The 24,551-nt window shown below is 49.1% G+C and overlaps 1 protein-coding gene across 2 annotated transcripts in view; it reads right to left on the minus strand.

Annotated features, from left to right (window-relative positions):
• Positions 1-24,551, minus strand: part of ugl (ureidoglycolate lyase) — a 113,991-nt gene that overhangs the window by 15,196 nt on the left and 74,244 nt on the right. For both annotated transcript variants that reach the window (XM_072495594.1, XM_072495595.1), the window contains exons 6-14: positions 15,369-15,445; positions 15,147-15,257; positions 14,595-14,654; positions 13,009-13,165; positions 11,920-12,118; positions 11,115-11,193; positions 8,970-9,062; positions 3,471-3,543; positions 106-173 (exon numbers count right to left, since the gene is read on the minus strand). In XM_072495594.1, coding sequence (XP_072351695.1) covers positions 106-173; positions 3,471-3,543; positions 8,970-9,062; positions 11,115-11,193; positions 11,920-12,118; positions 13,009-13,165; positions 14,595-14,654; positions 15,147-15,257; positions 15,369-15,445 — 917 coding nt within the window. The remainder of the gene's footprint in view (positions 1-105; positions 174-3,470; positions 3,544-8,969; positions 9,063-11,114; positions 11,194-11,919; positions 12,119-13,008; positions 13,166-14,594; positions 14,655-15,146; positions 15,258-15,368; positions 15,446-24,551) is intronic.

Below are 24,551 nucleotides of genomic sequence, written 5' to 3' on the forward strand. Positions count from 1 at the left end.
CAATAATTTACTTGATATTGAGGAAGCAAACAGCAAAATGACACCGTTTACGTATCTAAATAAATAATAACGTGACTATAATCTAAATAGGTTAACACTGTGTACCTGTGATCGGGATATTTCTGCAGTAGCCGAATCCTCCACCTGACCCCGAAAACAAAAGTGACCTTGGCCTGGAATAAAAATAAAATTGCTGCAACTTAGAAAAATATAACCACAATGATTCAACTTTTGTTCTTTTTCTTTTTAAGTCTATTTACAATGTTGGCACTAAAAATTCACATCCCTGTTCGTCACTTTCATTGCCAATTATACACAGTACCAGTTATCTTTTACAGAAAATGACACAGTCACAGTCACACTGGTTGGCTTGCAAATCAAGTGTCAAGAATACAAATATCTCTTAATCGACACACAAGTGATTCCCCCCCCCCCCATGGAAAATTGGCAGTCCTTGTTTAAGGCGAAGAATGATCAACTGAGCTCAGACATGACTAGTGACCTTCAGGGGAGCAGGGGTATATGTGAAAATTGTAAGGGGTGTATAAAACAACCTACAGTTCGGAAAAAAAATCTCTATTCAAAGAGGTAAATTATCCGTAATGTCTGAGCTTTAAAAAAATTAGTGCAAGAAATTGATGTTCCTGCACAAAAATCCATCCGTGGGTGCAAATTGGGGTGGAATCTGACTCTTCGTCGCAGATATCCACGACCTCGCACCTTTTGGGGCAGACTACCTGTTTCAATAAACCGCTATAAATTACTACCACTCTTGGCAGAAAAACTGCCAAGAGAAAAATCAGAATCTCATACGAATAGTGGTTAGCACAGCTGCCTCTCAGCTCCAGGGACCCAGGATCAATTCCGGCCTTGGATGACTGCGTGGAGTTTGCACTTTCTCCCCATGTCTGCGTGGGTTTCCTCCGGGTGCTCCAGTTTCCCCTCACCGTACAAAGATAGGCAGGTTAGGTGGATTGGCTATGCTAAATTGCCCTTTAGTGTCCAAAAGGTTAGTTGGGGTTGCCGGGTTACGGGGATAGAGTGGAGGTGTGGGCTTAAGTAGGGTTCTCTTTCCAAGAGCCGATGCAGATTCAATGGGCCAAATGGCCTCCTTCTGCACTGTAAATTCTACGATAAGGACTGGTCAGCCACTCGGCCCCTCGAGCCTGCTCCGCCATTCAACAAGATCGTGGACGATCTGATTGTGGTCTCAACTCCACATTCCGCCTGCCCTAATAACCTTTGACTCCTTTGTTATTCAAGAATCGATCTATCTAGAGCGCATTTGACGAGGGCGAGGCTGAATAGGTTCTTTGGGGTAGAGGATAGATGTGAAAGATGTTCAGGGAGTCCGGCGAACCATGTCCATATGTTTTGGTCATGCCCGGCATTGGAGGGGTTCTGGAGAGGTGTGGCGGGAGTAATATCCCAGGTGGTGAAAGTCCGGGTCAAGCCAAGCTGGGGACTAGCAATATTTGGAGTAGTGGATGAGCTGGGAGTGCAGGAGGCGAAAGAGGCTGGAATTCTGGCCTTTGCGTCCCTAGTAGCCCAGCCAAGGGTGTTGCTATTGTGGAAGGAGGCGAAGCCCCCTAGCCTGGAGGCCTGGATTAACGACATGGCGGGGTTCATAAAATTGGAGAGAATTAAGTTTGCTGTGAGAGGGTCTGCACAGGGGTTTTACAGGCGGTGGCAACCGTTCCTGGAATATCTCGCGGAGTGTTAGAAGAAGGTCGGTCAGCAGCAGCAACCCTGGAGGGGGGGGGGGGGAACGAGAGATTGTTTGAGGGGATGGATGAGCGGGCGATGGCATGGAGGGTGGGGAGAAACGGTACGTGCGGCCAAGAGCCAGTGTATAAAGCTATGTAAATATACCATCTTGCCATGTATATATCTTGCTCAGGGTGATTTTGCGTTATTTTGTTACCGGGGGGGGGAGTTATTGTTTGTAAGGGGAAAAAATTGTGTTGTTAAAAAACCTTAATAAAATTAAAAAAAAAAAAAAAGAATCGATCTATCTCTGTGTTAAAAATATTCATTGACCCTGCCTCATCTACTCCCTGGGAAAGAGTGTTCCAAAGACTCCCGACCCTCAGAGAAAAAGATTCTCCTCATTTTCATCTTAAACGGGGGACCTCTAATTGTTAAACTGTCTTCCCTGGTTCTAGTCTCCCCCATCAGGAGAAACATCTTTTCGGTATCCACCCTGACATAACTGTTCAGGATGTTTCAATAATGTCACCTCCCCTCGCAATCTTCTCAACTCCAATAGGTACATGCTCAACTTTTCCTCATAAGATAGACCCCTCCCCAACCTCAGGTATCAGTCGAGTGAAACTTCTTTGAAATTCTTCAAACGCATTTAGATCCTTTCTATACAACTGGAGTAAAACATTGCTAGTTTTTCATTCCATCCCTCTTGCAATAAACAACAATATTTCATTTGCCTTTCTAATCATTTGCCTAACCTGGATATTAACTATGAATCACGTATCAGGACACCCTGAGTCCTCTGTATTCAAGAGTCCTATAATTTTCTCCATTTAATTAATATGCTGCTTTTCTATTGCTAAAGTGGACAATTTCACATTTTCTCCACATTTTAATCCATCTGCCATTTTATTTGCCACTCAATGAACGTATCTCTATACCTTTGCAAATTCCTTATGTCCTCTTCGGAACTTCCATTTCTACCTATCTTTGTATCAAATTTAGCAACACTTAATCCCTTCACCCAAATTATTGATATAAACTGTAAATAGTTGAGGGCCCAACAGTGGCTGCTAGTCAGTGCTTTGCCAACCAGAAAATGTGCATTTACATCTACTCTTCCCGCCCCCCCCCCCCCCCCCCCCAACCTCCCACCACCACCATGAGCTCTTATTTTGTGTAGTAACCTGTGATGTGGCACCTTGTCAAACACCTTCTGGAAATTTAAGTACAACACAACCATAAAATTGCCAAACATGATTTTTCTTTCATTTCTCCTCACCATTGGAATAACAGTTTGCTTTGCAACCCATTTTGTGCAGGGGAGTTTGGTGTGTCGAATTGCTAGTGACACCTATTCCAGTTTATGAGTTATGAGTTGTGCAGTATAGGTCCAGCCAAGTTTACCACTGCCTTCTATTCCCCTCCAAACCTGCAGTTTGTCATCGTAGCAGGGAGCCCCATCTAGTGGCTTAACAGATAACTGATAAACCTACTTTCCAAGCAGCAGATTGAGAGCTGGAGGACAATTCGGAGGGATTTATCAATCTATCTAGCTGGGAGGTGGTCACTGTATTACCAGTTACCTGTGGCTTCAGCTTTACCCACAGCTTTCTATCAGATCAGATTAAAGAGGGATACGGTGGGCACTTTGTTCATTTTCCATTTGTTGGACCAAACACACATCAAATATAAGGAGTTAACTATTCAAATTTCTAACTTGAAATTGATCACTAAAAAACATGTTCTGCAACTGTCCTTACCTCTTAGCCATGCTTCTATGAAAAGAATACCAACTCCAATGTTGTATTTTAGTCCATGCAGGGTGACCCCACCCTACATATTGAAAGAATAAGATTAATTATAGCACGTCTCTATTTCACATCTTCACATGTATTCCTTCTCTTTGAGGATTAGTGGGGGAGGATTGGAAAGGTTAACTGGCTGACTATCAACTTAATTGAACCTTGTCACAAACACTTCCTCCTTGGCCAACAAGTCTTGAAATCCGATTTAAACCTGGAGTTTCTCCCTCAGAGTTATGGATGCTACCCACTGAGCCACAAGGCCTCGAGACACAAAAAATATGCATTTACACTTCAATTTTTAAAATGACAATATCATTGGTGTCTTTTGTACTTCAGTGAAAGTATCAAATATTCTGAGTTTAAGGTACAAGAAGAATGAAGTTCCTTCTATTGGGCAGAGATGGTTCATTTTAACCCCAGACTTGGAAGAGCACTCTTCACAGCACCAATGAGCTATTTATATTCCTTACATCAGGTAAGTGGGTGATCTATTTGACTGAGAATTATGTGGATAAGTGCAAACATTATGGGTATTATCTTGGTGTCCATTTGCCCCACTGGAAATGGGATTCAAACTCCGTGCCTATTTGGCTCAGTGGTTACACACTTCGCTCTGAGTTACAAGATTGTCGTTTCAATCTACACCCCAGACTTGAGTATGTAATCTCCAGTGACACGCCTAAGCTGTATTGAGGATGTGCTCCATTATCTGGGTGAATGTTAAATTGAAGTCCCATCTGCCGGTTCTGTGATCTAAGGGTATGTTAATAATAATAATCACGCCGAGGTCCCAGGTTTGATCCCGGCTCTGAGTCACTGTCCGTGTGGAGTTCGCACATTCTCCCCGTGTCTGCGTGGGTCCCACCCCCATAACCCAAAGAAGGTGAATAGGCCACGCTAAATTGCCCCTTAACTGAAAAAAAAAAATTGGATACTCTAAAACTTTTTTTTAAAAATAATAATCTTTATTAGTGTCACAAGTAGGCTTACATTAACACTGCAATGAAGTTACTGTGAAAAGCCCCTAGTCGCCACACTCCGGCGCCTATTTGGGTACACTGAGTGAGAATTCAGAATGTCCAATTCACCTAACAGCACGTCTTTCACGACTTGCGGGAGGAAACCGGATCACCCGGAGGAAACGCACGCACATATGGAGAACGTTCCATGGCACTCTTTGATGAAAAGCAGGGAGTTCTCCGAGCATTCTGGCTGGCAGACCTCCTCAAAAACACCAGGGATGATGGCAAGTGTCAGAACAATTACATTTTATGAGTCAAGTTAATTTCCTTTTTTTAATTGAAAAATAAATTATCATTGGCAAAAGTTTTTTGCCTTTCTACTTTTAGAAATATTATGATAAATGCAAAATACTGCGGATGTTGGATATCTGAGATCAAAACAGATACTGCAGGATGCACTCAGCAGGTCTGGCAGCATTGCGTCTGTGGAGAGAGCAGCAGAGCTAATGGGTGGGATTCTCCGTCCAACGATGCCGGAGTCATGAATCGCGATTAGGCAGAGAATCACGTGTCAGCCGAAAATCGAGGCCGGCCCCAGGCGTCCAACAGAATGTCATGCTCCAGTGCCACGACAGCAGCGTAAATACGTTCCACTCCACACGGAAATGTGGGCATGCAAATTGTACTGTAAAGGCCGTTGGTATAACATTAATGGGCCCGATGCAGTATTAAAATGAAAATGGATGAGACAGTAACAGTTTACATGTTGTATCTTTGCGGTGACCTCGTCCGGCCCCCACCCCCTTCTCCCCTTTGCCACCTCTCCTGCTTTTTCTGGGCCTTATTTAAGGCCCTTTCTTTCACCGTAGGTGGTTTGTTTGGTGTTTGTCTTTTCTTGTTACACAGATAGAACATACAATGCAGAAGGAGGCCATTCAGCCCATCGAGTCTGCACCGATCCACTCAAGCCCTCACTTCCACCCTATCCCCATCACCCAATAACCCCTCGTAACCTTTTTGGTCACTAAGGGCAATTTAGCATGGCCAATCCACCTAACCTGCACATCTTTGGACTGTGGGAGGAAACCGGAGCACCCGGAGGAAACCCACGCAGACACGGGGAGGATGTGCAGACTCCGCACAGACAGTGACCCAGCGGGGAATCGAACCTGGGACTCTGGTGCTGTGAAGCCACAGTGCTATCCCCTTGTGCTACCGTGCTGCCCACGGGCTTTATGGCTTTGTGTTGGGCCCTCTGATCCCTGCGTCGGTCTCTCTCTGGGTTCCCCTTGGTGTTACCTCCAGTTTCCCCCCTCCACCCCCTCCACCCCACGCTTTTTGGAAGCTATCTTCCAACTGTCAGATGGTGTATTTGACCTTCTCCAGGTGGAGAAATTCCGAAAGGTCAGCAAGCCACTCTGCAGCTGTGGGTGGTGCTGCCGATCGCCAGCCGAGCAGGATTCTCCGGCGGGTGATTACGGAAGCAAAGGACGTTAGCCCTCTACCCCATATTGAGTTCTGGCTGGCACCCATGCCAACTTAACTGGTGTCTAACTTTCTAGCCTTACCTGCCCTAAAGCTCCATCTAGGTGGGTCCCCAGGCGGTACATCAGACGTAGAGGCGGCTACCTGCTGCGATCACCGCCCTGTGACCAGGCAACCGCCATCACATTGTGCCCAGGCCTTTAGGCATCCTGATCCATGGCCGATACCGCCTCACCCAAGGCCTCCACCATGGACGTCACTTGTGCGGTGTTTGCCTGGGTGGCACACTTGGTTGGCACCACCTCCTGCCCCTGAAGGCAGTTGGACTCCTCCAACTGCACCTGAAGGCCCTGGATGGTTGCTGACAACCCTCATGTAGTCCCTGGCTCTGCACCTGCATCTCCAATATTGATGGGACCACCCTTTCCAGATGCCTGAGACCCGTATGGACGGCAACTGGTCCCTGGGGCCGAGCCGTCCTTCCACTGTCCGCCCACCCCTTGGGGGATCTTACTTCCACCTGCTGCACCGCTGCACGTGTGTGTTGCGCACCAGATCGTACCTCAGGAGCCACTACATTAACATGCCCAACCGAGGCGAGTGTCTCTGGGATGGTAGAGGGTGTAGGTGACAGCAGTGCCGAGATGTCGGTGTCGTCTCAGGACGTATGCTCCGGGGTGTCACGGGGTTGTGGCTGAGGGCGCAGGTCACCAGCAGGTCCCGCCGCGTCGCGGGATGAGTCGCGAGGTTGCGGCTGGGGTCGGGGGACCCCAGATGGACCTGCCTCATCGCCAGGTGACCCTGCAAGACAAAAGACAAGACGCTTGGTTGGCCCACGGGTCGGGGAGGTGCCACACGGTCCATCACTATTCATTGCGGGCTCACTTGGATCTCCGATGCCGACCTCCACCTTGGCAACTATCCGCTCTCCGACCAGGTCCAACGTCCTCTGCTCTGCCGTGGCGAGGGGCCGCAGGTGTGGCAGGCGCCCTTCAGTCTTCTCCTGTTCCTGGCGGTTGTGGACTGCCTTCTCCTGGGGGGAGAGATAATGCACAGTGTGAGACATTCATACGCGGGCAGCGCACTGGGTCCACGACACATGGCCTGTGTCCAGACCATGGCGGACGGCATGGATGTTGCCAGGTGGTGCAGAGTGGAGTGCGCACGGACTGTAGGTGGGTGGGATTCGATCGCTCTCTTGGTGAGGGAGGATTCTAAGGGAGTGTGGGACGGAGGTTAGTGCCAGCGGTATGTTGGTAGGTGGAAATCCTGGCTGGCCTGGAGGATTGCTCCCCCCCCTCCCCCCAGGCCGCCCAGAGGTTGTGCAGCTTCGTCCTGCACTGCTGGTTGGACCTTGCAGAGAGGCCCACAGCATTCATGGGTTCTGCCACCTCCGCCAAGGCCCAGTTGGCATCCGTGGGTAGCAGCCTCCTTCCCACCCCGGGGGACAGGTTGTACCAACTCTCCTCCACAGCATCCAACAGTGTCTCAAGCTCGGCATTAGTAAACCTCGGAGCGGCTCTTCGGGGTGGCATCTTCTTGGCTGGAATGAGAATGTGTGGGGAGTGGAGTGCTTATATTTAAGGCTATCCTGAATCGCTCCCAGATCATCGTCACTTTCGGGGCGGTAAAACCCTTGCCATCCAGTCCTGGCATCAGCACATAGTCTCTGAAACAGAGAATCCCGCCCAATGTATCAAGTCCAATATGACTTTTCTTCAGAGCTTAAAGCTTTTAACCTGAGAATGTCATGTGGATGCGAGCACAGGGCTAAATCGCTGGCTTTGAAAGCAGACCAAGGCAGGCCAGCAGCACGGTTCGATTCCCGTAACAGCCTCCCCGAACAGGCGCCGGAATGTGGCGACTAGGGGCTTTTCACAGTAACTTCATTTGAAGCCTACTTGTGACAATAAGCGATTTTCATTTCATTTCATTTCATTTCAAATGTTGGGTGTGATCTACCCGAATGGGGACAGAGACCTGTGGCGCGAGATTAGCCGGGTGTTTCCCAGCACTCGGAGTGCTGAGAAACACCACGGTATCTATCAACCTTGCTGGTGGATTGGGGGCCTCAGTGGGGAACTTCCCAATGAGACCCACTTAGCCCCATTTTCAGCACTGAGGAGCTCCGCTCGCTGGACGTCCTCAGTGCAGCGACAGATCGGGGTGCCATTTTTAGGCACGGCACCCCCGGACTGATCACTGCCACACAGAAAATGCCAGCTTAGCACCCTGGCAGTGCCTCTGCCAGGTGGCACTACCAGGATGCCAGGCTGGCAATGCCAGAGTGTCCAGGTGGCACCAGGAGTACCAGGGTACCATCCTGTCCAGAGGGCATGCACCTGGGGGCCTCCAATCCCCTGGGAGACCCTCTGTGGAGACAAGCACTGAACGGCACTCGCCCAAGGTCTCCAAGGCAAAGGGGTTAGATCCCATGCCTTGGTTAGATCGCGGGAATACATACTAGAGTGAGACTGGCTGTCTCACTCTATTCTGCCTAATTGCCAGAAAGTGATCCTGCGCACAATGGGCGGGACTCACATCACGACGTCTCGTGAGATCGCGTTAGATCTTGCGAGGTGTGGTGAGCCGGGTAGGTCCCAGAAGTGGGATCTCTCGGCATCTACTGGTTGTGTTGCTTGTTTTCCGGGCGCATCGCGACATGTAGATCCCGCCCATTAAGGCTGTTTCTGTCTCCACCAATGTTGCCAGACCTGCTCATTCCTGTTTTTATTATGTTTAAATATCATTTTGATGTAGTAGATGATACTAGGATCGCTTTTTACATAGTGTAAGTACAATGATTCGGTTTGCCTAAGTACTCTTATGTATTTACACACATCAATTTCACACTTACTTTAACTGCACCTGAAACCTTGTTAATTCCTTAAGTGCTCATAACCAGCATTCTCAGTTTTACTCTCCATTACACTGGAATAGTACTTGCTGAGTAAACAAATTCTTACAATTTCTTTACCCAAATCAGCTATGAGCTGAGCATACTTACGGAAGGCATAGTCAGCAGATCACTGGGAGTCACATCCACCTCTTCCCGTAGGATATGCAGCTGATTGAGACCCTTTGTGTGCTCCAGGAATAACTGAGATTTAAAAAGCCAACAACATGAATGTCAATGAATTGAATCACAAAATTCATCCAACAAATAGCACTATTTCCAAAGAGGAAAAACCAGTGACTAAGAGGACAAAGGCACAAAACAGGACTGAGTTACCTGGGCTTTAAGAGCCAGATTTCCAAGGCTTAAGATACACATGTAGCTCATTCCTCCTGGACACCCCTGCTTTGAATAGCCATCCTGTGGCTGAAACTACCTGAGGCTGAGAATTCACCTGCAACTGCAGGTTAATCGGACAATCCCCACCAGGAGCTTGCTTGATATTACGCAAACCCATTTCACACAACCAGCTAAAAGAGGAAACTTTCAGAATTTTAACTGAGAAAGAATTTGCATTTATTCAGCACCATTCATTTCCCCAGGATGTGCCAAAGCACATTACAGCCAGTAAGGTGTATTCACCATTGTGACATAGGAAACACATCAGCCAATTTTCATATTGCATTATCTCATTGACCTCAACGAGATAGTGACCAGATCTGCTTGAGTAGGGCCTGGACCCCTGGAAGAACTCTCCAAATCTTTATGAATAGTGTCATGGGATGATTTCCATCCACTACCTGGGAGGGCAGACAATTTAATGTCTTATCCTGAAGACAGCATCTCAACATTTCCTTCATATTGCACTGGATTTTGGGTTCAAGTCTTTGGAGTGGGACTTGATTATATCATCTGGATTCAGAGGTAAAAGCGTGACCACAGAGCCAAGGCTGACTCATTAGACGTCCCGACACTTGCAGAAACCTATCACATGCTCAAGATTCTTAAAACAATTTGCCTAATATGAAATGCACACTCTCTCCCCACAGGGACAGATCTGATTTGCTTAAGTCCAGAAAGCTTAAGGACAGTTTGGTTTAAGAGCATCAATATCCTGTTGAACAGGTCCCCTGTTGATTGTCAAGACAGGGCCACTTTGGCTCTGAAGGCAATGGCTGTCATGGACATCTGGAACCCGGTGGGAATAGTCCCAGCCCCTATTGGGAGGGTTACCTCTCCTCTCCAGGTACCATTTGTTGGGGCAGCACAGTGGCGCAGTGGTTAGCACTGCTGCCTCACAGCGCTGACTACCCAGGTTCGATCCCAGCTCCGGGTCCCTGACCGTATGGAGTTTGCACATTCCCCCGTGTCTGCGTGGGTCTCACCCCCACAACCCAAAGATGTGCAGGGTAGGTGAACTGGCCACGCTAAATTGTCCCTTAATTGGAAAAAATAAATAATTGGATATTCTAAATTTTTTTTAAAAAAGGTTATATTTGCCAGCCAGGCTGGCCGGTCAGTGATTAATAGTACATTCACTAGGTTAGGATGGAAATTGTTCAAAATTTGAAATTACTTTAACAAATAATTTTCATTAGAGCACTTTATGATTGAGCAATTTGGGACATGCTAAAGCACTGATATCATTTGCATTAGGGGCTGGTTTAGCACAGGGCTAAATAGCTGGCTCTTAAAGCAGACCAAGGCAGGCCAGCAGCACGGTTCAATTCCCGTATCAACCTCCCGAACAGGCGCCGGAATGTGGCGACTAGGGGCTTTTCACAGTAACTTCATTTGAAGCCTACTTGTGACAATAAGCGATTTTCATTTCATTTCATTTTCATTTGACATGTCGTTTTTTTGTATAGCTGAATGCAACAGTCAATTTGTGCACAGTGTGATCCCACAGAAAACGATGGTTGGGGAAAGATGTTGGTTAGGAGTGCAGAGAGAACTCCTCAATGCCAATAGATTCTTTAATATCTGCCTGTGTTGGTAGACAGCGCTAAAGTTTTAACATTTTTTCAAAAGACAGTAATGATGTGCTCGAGTGGGAATTGATCCCACAATATGCTGACTCAAGAGCCTATTACTTAGCCAAGCTGACTATTCAGTTTCTAAGTTAAGGAAAATGTGACATTAATTAATCTTTGCAAACAGCAATTCTAGCAACCGCAATAACTGAGACTGTGCACATACACGTATTTTGTTCAGAATCAATATCATGCGGAATACATAATATATGTGTTAAATTACCTTTGTCATTGGCTCAATCAGATCCAGATCAAACACCATGAATCCATCAACTCCAGCATTGATTTCCAGTAGCTTCAATCTAAATTTATATAACATTGTTAGATTCTGTACTGAACAAGCCAATTAGAAGAACAATGGTTGTGTATTGCTGAAAAAATGGACATGTTGTTGAAGTTTTTTGTCTTGCACCCATCACGACAGATGGAAGGATACCAAATTTCAAGGAGAATAACAATTTATAGGGCATGAGGAAAAAAGCTGCTGATTGGTTGTAAAGTGAACTCTGGTTGGTCTAGGCATTGCCATGGGTAATGCATCAGGGAATAGTTCCGCCAAGCTTTTGTTTGAGTGAAAAAGGTGGAATGTTTGGACATGTTCTTTCTGTTTACAGAGGGCAGGGCCTTGTGTATGAATATATTTGTAGTTTCTAGCAAACGTAAGTGAACCACATCACAAGCCATGGGGAATGGAGTGCATTGGAACAGGGCCCTACAACTAGCCTCAGAGACCCTCGGCTAGGGAGGGATCAATATAACCAAGAGCTCCTATTTCTGATCACCATCCAGGATTGAAATTGGGAACTTCCTATGCAAATCTAAGTTCTATCTAAATTTATGCAATTTAATAGTGCATTTATCCATTGAGCTTTCATTCCAGAGGTCAACTATTTCATTGAATAGTGTTTCATTAGAACTGTTTTAAAGATAAGAGATTGTAAAGGAAGACAGCATGTATTTCATATATGCTTTGTTTTGGTTACTAGCTCCCACTGCAGTCCACCCATTGTGAATGCAGCTGTACATACCGTGTGACAATTGCTGTGATTCTCTGGTACTCCAAGCTTTCCTTGTCCTGGGGCAGTAACAGTGCTGCCATTCCTCCAGTGGCCAAAGCACCTCGTTTATGACAGGTCTTTACCAGGAGATCCATGTAACTCTTCAAAAACAGTTTCTCCATATTCACATACCTACTGCGATCTGGTAAAAGGAACTCCCGACGACAGCCTGAAAAATGGTGAAATGAGTTGTGTGTGCTCTTATTTCCCTTCGATGGAATATTTTGTTCTGCCTCACATTGTTCGGATCTAATCGCTCAGCACCTCCCTAAAATCAGAGCCTAATCATGTGGGAGAACAGTAGTGGACAATCCACAATTTCTTACTTTGTGAATCAGCCTATCGACACACCAAAAAGGTCCAACAGTACACTGGCAGGTATCTACTCCTTTCCAAAGGGTTACCAACTAAGCCGTTAGAGGCGTTCCATGGGTGACATTTTAAAGGTCATCAAATAAAACTATTCCACCAGGAGATCATGTGAATTGAATGTTACATCATCAGTTCCCCAAAAAGCTGCCACAATGGAAGTGGTGAAGATTTAAACAATGCAGCTGAATTCTGAGGATTTGATATTCTCAAAAAATAAGCACCACAATGGGTAAACTTCTTCAATTCAGTCACACTTATGCAGAACTGTCATAGAAAACAGGCCCTCCAGCCCAACTGTTCTTAGCCACCGTTTATGCTCCACATGTGCTTCCCCCACCTATCTTCATCTCGCCCTATTAGCAAATCCTTATATACCTCTCCCATGGATTTATCTGGCTTTCCCATTTTCTTCCAATACTCCAAGTGCTCGAGAGTTGGACATTTTAACCACTCTCTGATAAGGAGGCTCCTGGATATCATATTGGACGTATTGGTGACTAATTTGTATTAATGACTCAAGTTTGGGACTCTCCCTGAAGTGGATTTGTACCTGCTTTGGTTTTTTCCCATTTCCCTTAGATGCCTTTATGGAATGCAACAGATTGAAACTACACTTCTCGGTAATTTGAAACCAACCAAGTAAGAATTCTTCCAAATGTGAATATGAGTTGAGATGTTCCTGCTCACCAACTTTGTTTACAAAAGAGGCCGAGTAATCCCAGATTCCACAGTTCAATCCAGCGGAATGGTCTCTCAGCTCATAGAGAATCTCCTCCATCTCAAACGTGGCCAAGATATTTTCTATCAAGACAGTGGCTTTGATACAACCAATTGGCAAACCCAACTGGAAACAAAAAGATACAGTGGGATTAATGGGGCGCGATTCTCCGAAATGGAGACAGAGTGTTTGCACCGTCATGAGCACCGTCGCGTTTCACGATGGCGCGCCAACCCGCACATGCGCAGTTGGGCTGCGCCAACTCGCGAATGCGCGGGGGAACTTCCTCAGCGCGCTGGCCCCGACACAACATGGCGTGGGGGTTCAGGGGCCGGCCGCGTAATAAAATAGGGCTGGGGCTGGAGAGACTGGCCCGCTGATCGGTGGGCCCCGATCGCGGGCCAGACCCCATCGGAGGCCCCCCCCCCCGGTGAAGGAGCGCTTTTCCCCACCCCACCGGCCGCCCCCCCCGACCCTACGCGCAGAGTTCCCGCCGGCTGTGAGCAGGTGTGGACAGCGCCGGCGGGACTCTGCCGTTTCCGCGTGGCTGCTCGGCCCACCAAGGCCAGAGAATCGGCGGCCCAGCTGCCCGCGACCGGCCCCACGCCAAACGCGCCGGCGCAAATGGCGCTTGCCGGCGTTGGACTGGCGTCGCAGGAAGAATGGCGATTCTCCCATATGGCGCGGCATGGGAGAATTGTGCCCATGGTGTTGCTGCACTGTTTTGGGTCTATAGACTCCATTTTATGTATGTTCATGTATTCAGGATTAAACTAGACGATCAGGTCCATATCCTTTAGCTAATGTTAGTTTAAAAGAGAGAAAAGGACAGTTTTGTCAGCACACTTACACACAGGATTCCTCTGGATAGTGCGTCGCTAACCTTGGCTAAATTGTCAGGCACCAAACCAAAGAAAGTGAAGTCCCATGGCTAACTGAAACATCAGGGAGGACAGTGAGCTCAATTGATGTGGTCAAAGTAGCACAGAGTGACACATTCCTGTGGAATTCTGGTGCAGCCAGCAACCCTCCATTGCCGAGGTATAAGTGGCGAGCAGAAACTGGAGCTCCACAAGCACATTAGTATAGGATGGATGTGGGTGTCATTGTATGACTTGTAGCAATCCATAAAACCCAATTGCATTAAGGGCTAATTACAGTATCGGGTGGTATATATATGGTTACAGATACAGAAGGAAAGTTTGTGACACCAAACCAGCCTAAGTATTCTTCCAGACCTTCAAACAACTTCTCCAAAATAATATGAAAGTAATTTGTAGTACAGAGACGTACCAGCATTTTCAGGAAAGGAGCTGGAAAATCAGCAACATCCTGCACCTCACCACTTTCTGAAGTGCCATGTCTAAACAATCATGGACTCAAACACATACATTGACAATTTTCATATCAATGTCCGAAGAGCATAACAGTAACTTAAAACAGTTGAGAATATTATATAGAACATGGGACACATAAAATGCAGTGTAAATTCAATTTGCACTGCATCTAACAATTCATAACTTGGATTCAGTGCTATTTATCAATTGTAACATACCTTCTTTTGAACCCAGACAAATATATTATTCCACAATTTGGCCTCCAAATGATTTTCAACCTAAAATGTGATGAAACAGACATTCTGTTAACCTTGAAAATATCTTCCAGGACATGCATTTAACCAACATATTCATCATTAGTTGGGCCATACCTAGGAAGGGCCATACCTAGGGATGTCCTAGGTTCAATCCCGATCTGTGTGGGTATCTGATCTCAGCCATACCAATAGCAATACTTGACCTCCCTCTTGCTCACCATCAGTAACTCATGGCATCAACCAATATCTACAATTCAAAGAATGCTACCAATCTGCCTTTGTTTTTGGCAAAATAAAAATGGAGAATGTTGACGGTTTGGGTAAATGATCCAGCCGATGCCAACATTTCTTTGTCAAAAAAAAGCAATGGCATCAGATCATATGTATTGAACTGCAATTAGTTTGGTGGCCAGATACAACTATCACTATTGCGGGGGGACAGGTAACCAGAAAACAATCATAAAAAAGACTGTGTTACAATAATTAATGTTAACAGAAAATCATTCAGAGTACCTTTGACAGATAAAAGAAAGGACCACATTCTTTTTCGAACAAGATTCGCCCATTGTGATACATCAGCAATCCAAAGTCAAACAGAGGGCCTGGGACCTCCTTTCCATTAACCTGTTGATTGTAACCAATGCACATTTCACATGGAATTTTAGAACAGCCTCAACAAGCAACAAAAGGTCTTAAGAAAATTACTTTCCAAGCAAAAACTGAAGAACAACATACCAGCATGTTGTGTTCGACCATGTTCCATGCTCTGGGTCTTAGCATTAGAATGGGGGCCTTTGAAATAGGTGGTATATCTAGACATATAATTAAACAATATTGCAACCATGTTACTATTGGTAAGTCCTGTCTTTTTGGAGTATACACCCCAAAATAATCAAGTTTTCCTCACCAAAGGTGAATGACTCAAAGATTTTTCCAAAGGAATATGAATGATGTGGTAAAACATGGATTTTATTTTTCTTTCTATCCTCCCACTCCCTTACACCTGCTCAGAAACAATTTTACATCTGACTTTTATCAGTTCTGAAATGTTAACTCTGCTTTTCCCGTTCTCCATAGAAACTGCCAGAGTATTTCCCGCATTTTCTGTGTTTAAAAATGACCAGCAAAACTTCTTGGCCAATCGATTCTTTAGGGTTGATATTAATCTCCTCCGCCGGATGGAAACGGAGTGTGAATATGCCGGGAAGGGCCTGATGTGTTAAGTGAGTTGGTTCAACGTTGACTGCAATTGGATGCAGTGAAACTAGAAACAGGCTTCCGACACAGGAGATGGTCCAACACTATTTTATTGAACTTGCTGATTGCTGTACATAGTCTGCTGTGGGTTGACACTCTATTAATCTAACTGATAACCTCCTACTGGCTTGACCAGACTAGCTCTCTACCACATGGAGATGGTGCTCACTGGCTTGTGCACTCTAACTATCTCAGTAGCTGTGTCCTGTAAGAGAGTGAGTCTTAATGCCCTGTGGGCTTTATAGTGGTGGTGTCCTGTCTGGTGATTGGTTGTTCTGTGTCATCTGTGATCATTGGTTATCCTGTGTGTCAATCACTGCCTGTCTGCATCTCATTATATACATGAGTGGATATTATGACATCTCCCCTTTTTAAAATACATTTTGGAACGTGGCGATATATATACATGCATGACTATGTACAAGTGGTGAGTGAATGATCATATGTTCATGGGAAGGTGTCTATTGTGCAGATACAGAGCAAACTGAAAAAATGTACAAGATTTAAGTCTATAGATTCAGTCTTTGTGGCGGGCGACAAATTCTTGTTGATCGCCTCAGAGGTGGAGGGGGGGGCGCCAGCACTTGGACAGGTGGGATTGCTGCCATTTCGGTGGCCTCATGGACAGGCGGGATCGCTGCCAGATCAGTGACCACGTGGGGCAAGATGGCCTGAGGCGGCATGATGACATGCGGAGAAGTGCGGTCAGGTGGTGGGCAGGGAACTTTGCGCAGCGCCCTCCTGCTGCGCCGTAGAATGGAGCCATCAGCCATTTGCACAATGAAAGACCTGGGGGCAGCCTGTCTGCCGACAACAGCTGGGGCTGACCAGCCTCCCCCAGGCAACTGGACGCGAACAACATCTTCTGGAGCCAGCGCAGACAGATCCGTGGCATGAGCATCATATGTGATCTTCTGCTGGTCCCTGGATCGCTGCACTTTCTGCAGCACCGTGAGGTGGTCAAGGTCTGGAACATGGATGGCTGGAACAGTCGTCCTCAGGTTGCGGTTCATGAGCAGCTGCGCCAGAGACAAACCAGTCGACAGAGGGGTTGCCCTGTATGCCAACAGCACCAGGTTGAAATCCGAGGCTGAGTCTGCAGCCTTGCACAGCAACCGCTTGACAATATGGACCCCTTTTTCGGCCTTCCCGTTTGATTGTGAGTAATGGGGACTGGATGTGATATGCCTGAAGTGGTAGGATCGTGCAAAGTCGGACCACTCTTGGCTGTAGAAACATGGGCCGTTGTCACTCATTACTGTGAGTGGTATGCCGTGCCTGGCAAATGCCTCTTTGCAGGCTTTAATCACTGACTTGGACGTGAGTACCGCCAGTTTCACCACTTCCGGGTAGCTGGAGAAGTAGTCGACCAAGAGCACGTAATCACGCCCATTTGCTTGAAAGAGGTCTATCCCCACCTTGGACCACGGAGAAGTCACGATCCTGTGCTGTTGCAGTGTTTCCTTGGGCTGAGCTGGTTGAAATTTCTGGCATGTTGTGCAGTTGACAATGTAAACTGCCTGCCGAGCTCTGCATTGACATTTCTCGACCCCAAGGTGACCCTCGTGGATCTGTCTGAGGAGGAGGAGTTCAAGAGGTGGGACCCGTTGCCGCATTCCTTGGCGGGTAGGGGGCTGTCAGTCAAAATGGCGGTGCTCCCAAGGTTTTTGTTCCTGTTCCAGTGCCTCCCCGTGTTTATCCCGAAGGCCTTTTTTAGGCGGGTCAACAGGAGTATAATGGGGTTTGTGTGGGCGCGAGGGACTCCGAGGGTGAGAAGGGTGTTCCTGGAGCGGAGTAGAGATGGGGGGGGGCTGGCGCTACCCAACCTCTGTGGGTACTACTGGGCCGCCAATGCGACGATGGTGCGCAAGTGGGTGATGGAGGGGGAGGGGGCTGCATGGAAGAGGCTGGAGACGGCGTCTTGTGTGAGTACGAGTTGGGGGTGCTGGCAACGGCGCCGCTGCCGTTCCCTCCAAGGAGGTATACCACGAGCCCGGTGGTGGCCGCTGCCCTCAAAATCTGAGGGCAGTGGAGGCGGCACAGGGGGGAAATTGGGGCCTCGGTGTGGACCCCAATACGGGAGAACCACCGGTTTGTCCCAGGGAGAACAGATGGAGGGTTTTCGGGATGGCACAGGGCAGGGATACGAAGGTTGGGGGACCTGTTTGTGGACGGGACGTTCGCGAGCCTGGGTGAGCTGGAGGAGAAGTACAGGCTCCCCCCGGGGAACACCTTCAGGTACTTACAGGCAAGGGCGTTCGCCAGGCGGCAGGTGGTGGAATTCCCGCGGCTACTGCCACGCACAGTACAGGACAGGGTGCTCTCGGGGGAGTGTGTGGGAGTGGGGAAGATCTCGGAAACTTACCAGGTGATGCAGGAGGAGGAGGAGGCCTCGGTGGTGGACGTGAAAGGTAAGTGGGAGGAGGAGTTGGGAGAGGAGATCGAGGAAGGGACGTGGGCAGATGCCCTAGGGAGGGTGAACTCTTCCTCATCGTGTGCGAGGCTCAGCCTCATACAGTTTAAGGTGCTGCACAGGGCACACATAACCGGGCCAAGGATGAGCCGGTTCTTTGGGGGCGAGGACAGGTGTGTTAGGTGCTTGGGGAGTCCAGCAAATCACACCCATATGTTCTGGGCATGCCCAGCGCTGGAGGAATTTTGGAGGGGTATAGCGAGGACAGTGTCGAGGATGGTAGGTTCCAGGGTCAAGCCGGGCTGGGGGCTCGCAATATTTGGGGTGGCAGAGGAGCCGGGAGTGCAGGAGGCGAAAGAGGCCGGAATTCTGGCCTTTGTGTCCCTGGTAGCCCGGCGAAGGATTCTCCTTCAGTGGAAGGATGCGAGGCCCCCAAGCGTGGAATCCTGGATCAGCGATATGGCAGGGTTCATTAAGTTGGAGAGGGTGAAATTCACCTTGAGAGGGTCGGTACAAGGGTTCTTAGACTTCCTGGCAGAACGGTAGACATTGGTCAATGGCAGCAGCAACTCGGGGGGGGGGGGGGGGGGGGGGGGTTACTTTATTTTTGTTTTTGTTATTTACACTGGGGGGTCTGAGGGGTTGTATATACTTGTTGTGCTAAGTCAGGGTGTTAATGTTAATTTATTATTTATGTACAGGGGGCAGGGGGGTATGGAGGGTTGCTTTTTTGGACTGTGTTTTGTACTTAACCCTGTTGGGTTCCTTTTTCATTTTGTTATTGATATTTTATGAAAACTTTAATAAAAATTATTGTTTTTTAAATTGGATCTGTCTGAGCACCATGGTTTGCATGCTTTGGGGAATGACGATTCTATCTAGTTTAAGAAGGATCCCCTCAACAACAGTGAACTCGTCCTTAACGTTGAAGAACTGGGGGCACTGTCCCTTTTGCCAGCCATGGGCAAGGTGTTGCATCACGCACTGCAGTAGAAGATCTTTGGCAATTTCTTCGCATATTTGGACAACTCATTCATCAGTGGCTGGGAGGTTGCTGGCACACAACTGCACCTGTGCCTCACTGTGGCGAATGAAGTTGCCCTGTTCACACGGTGTTGTGATGGATCGGGATAGGGCATCCGCGATGATCAGCTCCTTACCCGGTGTTCGAAGTCATATCGGTGGAGACGAAGAAGAATTCGCTGCAGCTGAGGTGTCATATCATTTAAATCCTTCTGGATTATGTGGACTAAAGGCCTGTGGTCTGTTTCCACCGTGAACTTTGGCAGACCGTATACGTAGTCATGAAACTTGCCTATTCCTGTCAGGAGACCCAAGCACTCCTTTTCAATCTGGGCATACTGTTGTTCGGTCAGAGTCATGGCCCTGGATGCATATGTCACTGGAGCCCAGGACGAGGAGCCGTCTCGCTGGAGGAGCACTGCCCCAATGCCGTCCTGGCTTGTGTCTGTGGATATCTTGGTATCTTTGGTTGGGTCAAAGAACGCCAGTACTGGGGCTGTGGTGAGCTTCGCCTTCAGCTCAAGCCATTCCGCTTGATGTGCGGGAAGCCACTGGAACACTGTTGACTTTTTAACGAGATGCCGAAGGGCCATGATGTGGGATGGCATGTTGGGAATGAATTTTCTGAGAAAATTTACCATGCTGAGGAAACGGAGGACCGCCTTTTTGTCCTCTGGTGTCTTCATGGCATTGATTGCCAGCACCTTTTCAGCATCAGGTTGCACACCCTGCTGTGAAATGTGGTCACCCAGAAACTTGATAGCGGACCGACCAAATGAGCATTTGTCCCTGTTGAGCTGGAGGCCATTTTCATGAATCCTCTGAAAAACCTGTTTGAGGCGAGCGATGTGATCCTCGGGCATCGTGGATTAGATGATCACGTCGTCCACATAGACTCGCACCCCCTCGATGCCCTCCATCATTTGCTCCATTGTGCGATGAAATACTTTGGAAGCTGAGATGATACCAAAAGGCATGCGGTTGTAGCAATACCTGCCGAACGGAGTGTTAAACGTGCACAGCTTCCGACTGGACTCGTCCAGCTGTATCTGCCAGAAACCGCGGGAGGTGTCCAGCTTGGTAAAGAATTTGGCATGAGCCATCTCACAGGTTAATTCTTCACGCTTCGGGATCGGGTAGTGCTCTCGCGTTACGTTGCGATCCAGGTTTTGGGGATCAATGCAAATGCGGAGTTCGCCAGAGGGTTTCTTGACGCAGACCATGGAGCTGACCCAGTCTGTTGGTTCCGTGACCTTTGAGATGATGCCCTGGTCTTGGAGCTCACGTAGCTGCGTTTTCAGATGATCCTTGAGGGGAGCCGGCACCCGGCGTGGTGCATGGATGACTGGGGTGGCATTCGGCTTGAACAATATCTTGTTGCAATATGGGAGCGTATCCATCCCATCAAACATATTATGGTATTGCGTGAGAAAGTCATCTATCTCAGCCTGGAGATTCGCATTGGGCGAGGCAGTCCATGTCGAGGACACGGCATGGACTCGCTGGACCAGATTTAGGAGTTTGCATGCACGAGCACCGAGCAGGGATGCCTTGTCAGGCCGGATGATCTTGAATCTTAACGTCGCCTTGATTGCCTTGTGAGAGGCACCTAGCTGACACGACCCACTGGCAGCTATGGCATTACCATTGTAGTCAAGGAGCTGGCAGGCTGGTGGAAGAATGCTAGGTTGGTCTCGGATGCTGTCGATGTCCGACTGTGATATGAAGTTTGCACACGCGCCAGTGTCCAATTTAAATCGGATGCGAGACTGGTTGACCGTGATGACAGCACACCACTCGTCGTCAGGATCCACACTGAGGACCGAAAGGCGGTTTGCAGGCGCTGTGGAGACCAGCTTGCGTGTGGTGATGATGCCCACCCGATATGGAAACTCAAGGCAGTCAGCATCGGGGTCCGTTGGGCTGTCGGGATCAAAATCCTGCTTGCCTTGTTGTACGCAGCGGACACGTCTGCGCTGCAGCTGGGATCACTGGCTGTTGCTCGGTGGAGCGGACCTGCAGAAGGCAGGTCCCAGGCTTTCCACACTGTAGACATCGTCTTCCTTTGGCTGGACATTGCCGCTTTAAATGGGCGGAGCCACAATTTGGACACGTCATGACGCTGACGTCAGCGCGTTCTTTGCGCCAGCGCCCATGCGCAGTGAGGTCGGCCGACGTTCGCACACCCGGTCGTGGTGCGCATGCGTAGGGACCCTGCGCGCAAAACGGCTACTCTCCTCGATGCTCAGGCCTTGCATTTTTGCGATGGCCTGCACCCTTTCTGCCTCGTGGGAGGCAAGTTTTGCAGTTTCTGCCGCCCTGATGCGGGAGTAACGATTTCTGGCATGTTCATGTTACGATGGCGACGGAGAGGGTCAACTGTTTGATTTTGAGGAGCTGCTCCCGCAGGGAGTCGGCCTGGACCCCGAAAATGATCTGATCCCGGATCATGGAATCAGCCGTCGAGTCATAATTACATGATTGCACTAGGATGCAGAGATGGGTCAAGAAGGACTGAAAAGGTTCATCCTTACTCTGAAGCCTCTGTTGGACGATGTACCGTTCAGAGCTCTCATTCACCTCAATTTCGCAGTGACTGTTGAATTTCAGCAGAACTGTCTTGAACTTCGTCTTGTCTTCGCCATCGGCAAACATGAGCGAGTTATAGATGTGGATAGCGTGATCCCCCGCAGTCGACAGGAACAGCGCGATCTTTCTGGCATCCGATGCTGCCTCGAGGTCGGAGGCCTCGATATACAGGAGGAACTTCTGTTTGAAGACTTTCCAGTTGGCGCCGAGGTTGCCGGAGATCCGGAGTTGCGGAGGAGGCTGGATCTTTTCCATGCCGCTGGATGGCTGCTTGCTGGTCGTTGCAGATTCATTTAAGGTCGGTTCGTTAGGATAAATAGCACTCTGGTACCATGATGTGTTAAGTGAGTTGGTTCAACAATGACTGCAACTGGATGCAGTGAAACTAGAAACAGGCTTCTGACACAGGAGATGGTCCAACACTGTTTTATTGAACTTGCTGATTGCTGTACATAGTCTGCTGTGAGTTGACACTCTATTAATCTAACTGATAACCTCCTACTGGCTTGACCAGACTAGCTCCGAAATGGTGGGGGCGGTACCTGAAGCGGGGGACGGTACTGTGTTCGATGTCCGCATTGGTTCATACGGGGTGTAGGGGGGGGTCTTTCTCTACCCCACTTAGGTGGGGGGGGGGGGGGGGGGGGGCTGGAGATTTGGATGGGGAACCAAAGGGGGATTGGAGGTAGAGGCGTGAGCGACCGGAGTCAGCATGAGTCAGCTGACTTACGGGAGTGCAATGGGGGGGGACTAAGCAGTTGCTTGGCCGGGGATGGTGGGGGGTTTGGGGGGGGGGGCAACTGGGTTGCTGCTGTGCTGACTGAGGGGGAATTGATGGTAAGAGGGAGAGTCGGAGCGGGGAGCCTCCGCCTGGGGGGCTGGAGGGTGCGGGAGGCACGGGCACGTGGCTGGCCTAAAAAAGGTGGCGGGGTGGGAGGGGAGGGGGTGGGGGGTAGGCCCCCCCCACCCCCGATCCGGCTGATCACATGGACCGTGAGAGGCCTGAATGGGCCAGTCAAGAGGGCCAGGGTGTTTTCGCACTTAAAGGGGCTAAAGGCAGACTTAGCCATGCTACCGGAAACACGCCTGTGGATCGCGGATCAAACCAGGCTGAGGACGGGTTGGGTGGGTCAGGTTTTTCATTCAGGGCTGGATGCGAAGAACAAGGGGGTCGCAATCTTGGTGAGTAAGCGAGTGGCGTTTGAGGCGGCGGGTATTATGGTGGATAAGGGGGGGTCGATATATTATGGTGAGTGGCAGGCTGCAGGGTTCCCGGGTGGTGCTAGTGAATGTGTATGCTTCGAACTGGGACGATGCGGGGTTCATGAAGCGGATGCTGAGCCGGATTCCGGATCTGGAGTCAGGTAGTTTGGTAATGGGGGGGGGGCCTTTAATATGGTCCTGGACCCAACATTGGATCGGTCTAGGTCGAGGTCGGGTAAGAGGCCGGCAGCGGCCAAGGTCCTGAGGGGGTTCATGGACCAGATGGGGGGAGTGGATCCGTGGAGATTTGCCAGGCCAAGGGCGAAGGAGTTTTCCTTCTCCCATGTACAGAAGCCTTACCCGCGGATTGATTTTCAGTGGTGAGCAGGACGCTAATTCCGAGAGTGGAGGGGGCGGAGTAGTCGGCCATTGCGATCTCGGACCATGCCCCGCACTGGGTGGAGCTGGGGATGGAGGAGGAGAGAGGTCAACGCCCGCTGTGGTGAATGGAAGTGGGACTACTGGCGGACGAGGAGGTCTATGGGCGGGTCCGGAGGTGCATCCAAAGATATGTGGAGGCCAATGATAATAGGGAGGTGTCGGTGAGTGTAGTCTGGGAGGCGCTGAAGGCAGTGGTCAGGGGGGAGATAATCTCAATCAGGGCCCATAGGGAGAAGAGGGAGAGGATGGAGAGGGAGAGGTTGGCGGGGGAGATACTGAGGGTGGATAGGAGGTATGCGGAATCTCCCAAGGAGGGGTTGTTGAAGGAGCGCCGGAGCCTTCAAACGGAGTTTGACTTGCTAACCATGGGAAAGGCTGAGGCCCAGTTGAGGAAAGTACAGGGAGCAGTGTATGAGTATGGGGAGAAGGCAAGTCGGATGATGGCGCATCAGCTGCGGAAGAGGGAGGCGGCTAGGGAGATTGGGGGAATTAGAGATGGGGGGGGGGGGGAACATGGTGCTGAGCTCAGCTAAGATAAACAAGGTCTTTAAGGACTATTATGGTAAATTATACGATTCAGAACCCCCGGAGGGAGGGGAGGGGATGAGGCAGTTCCTGGACCAACTGAGGTTCCCAAGGTGGAGGAAGGGCGGGTAGAGGGATTGGGGGCCCCGATTGAGATTGAGGAACTAATTAAGGGGTTGGGGAGTATGCAGGCGGGTAAGGCCCCGGGGCCGGATGGGTTTCCCGTAGAGTTCTATAGGAAATTCTCGGAGCTGTTGGGCCCGTTGCTGTTGAGAATTTTAACGAGGCTAAGGAAAAGGGAATCCTTCCCCCGACGATGTTGCAGGCTCTGATCTCGCTTATCCTCAAGCGTGATAAGGACCCGCTGCAATGTGGCTCCTATCGGCCGATTTCGCTCCTTAATGTGGATGTCAAGCTGTTGGCCAAGATCTTGGCCACTAGGACTGAGGACTGTGTCCCGGGAGTGA

The sequence above is a fragment of the Scyliorhinus torazame genome, chromosome 3 (genome assembly GCF_047496885.1).
Source record: "Scyliorhinus torazame isolate Kashiwa2021f chromosome 3, sScyTor2.1, whole genome shotgun sequence".
Lineage (NCBI taxonomy): Eukaryota > Metazoa > Chordata > Chondrichthyes > Carcharhiniformes > Scyliorhinidae > Scyliorhinus > Scyliorhinus torazame.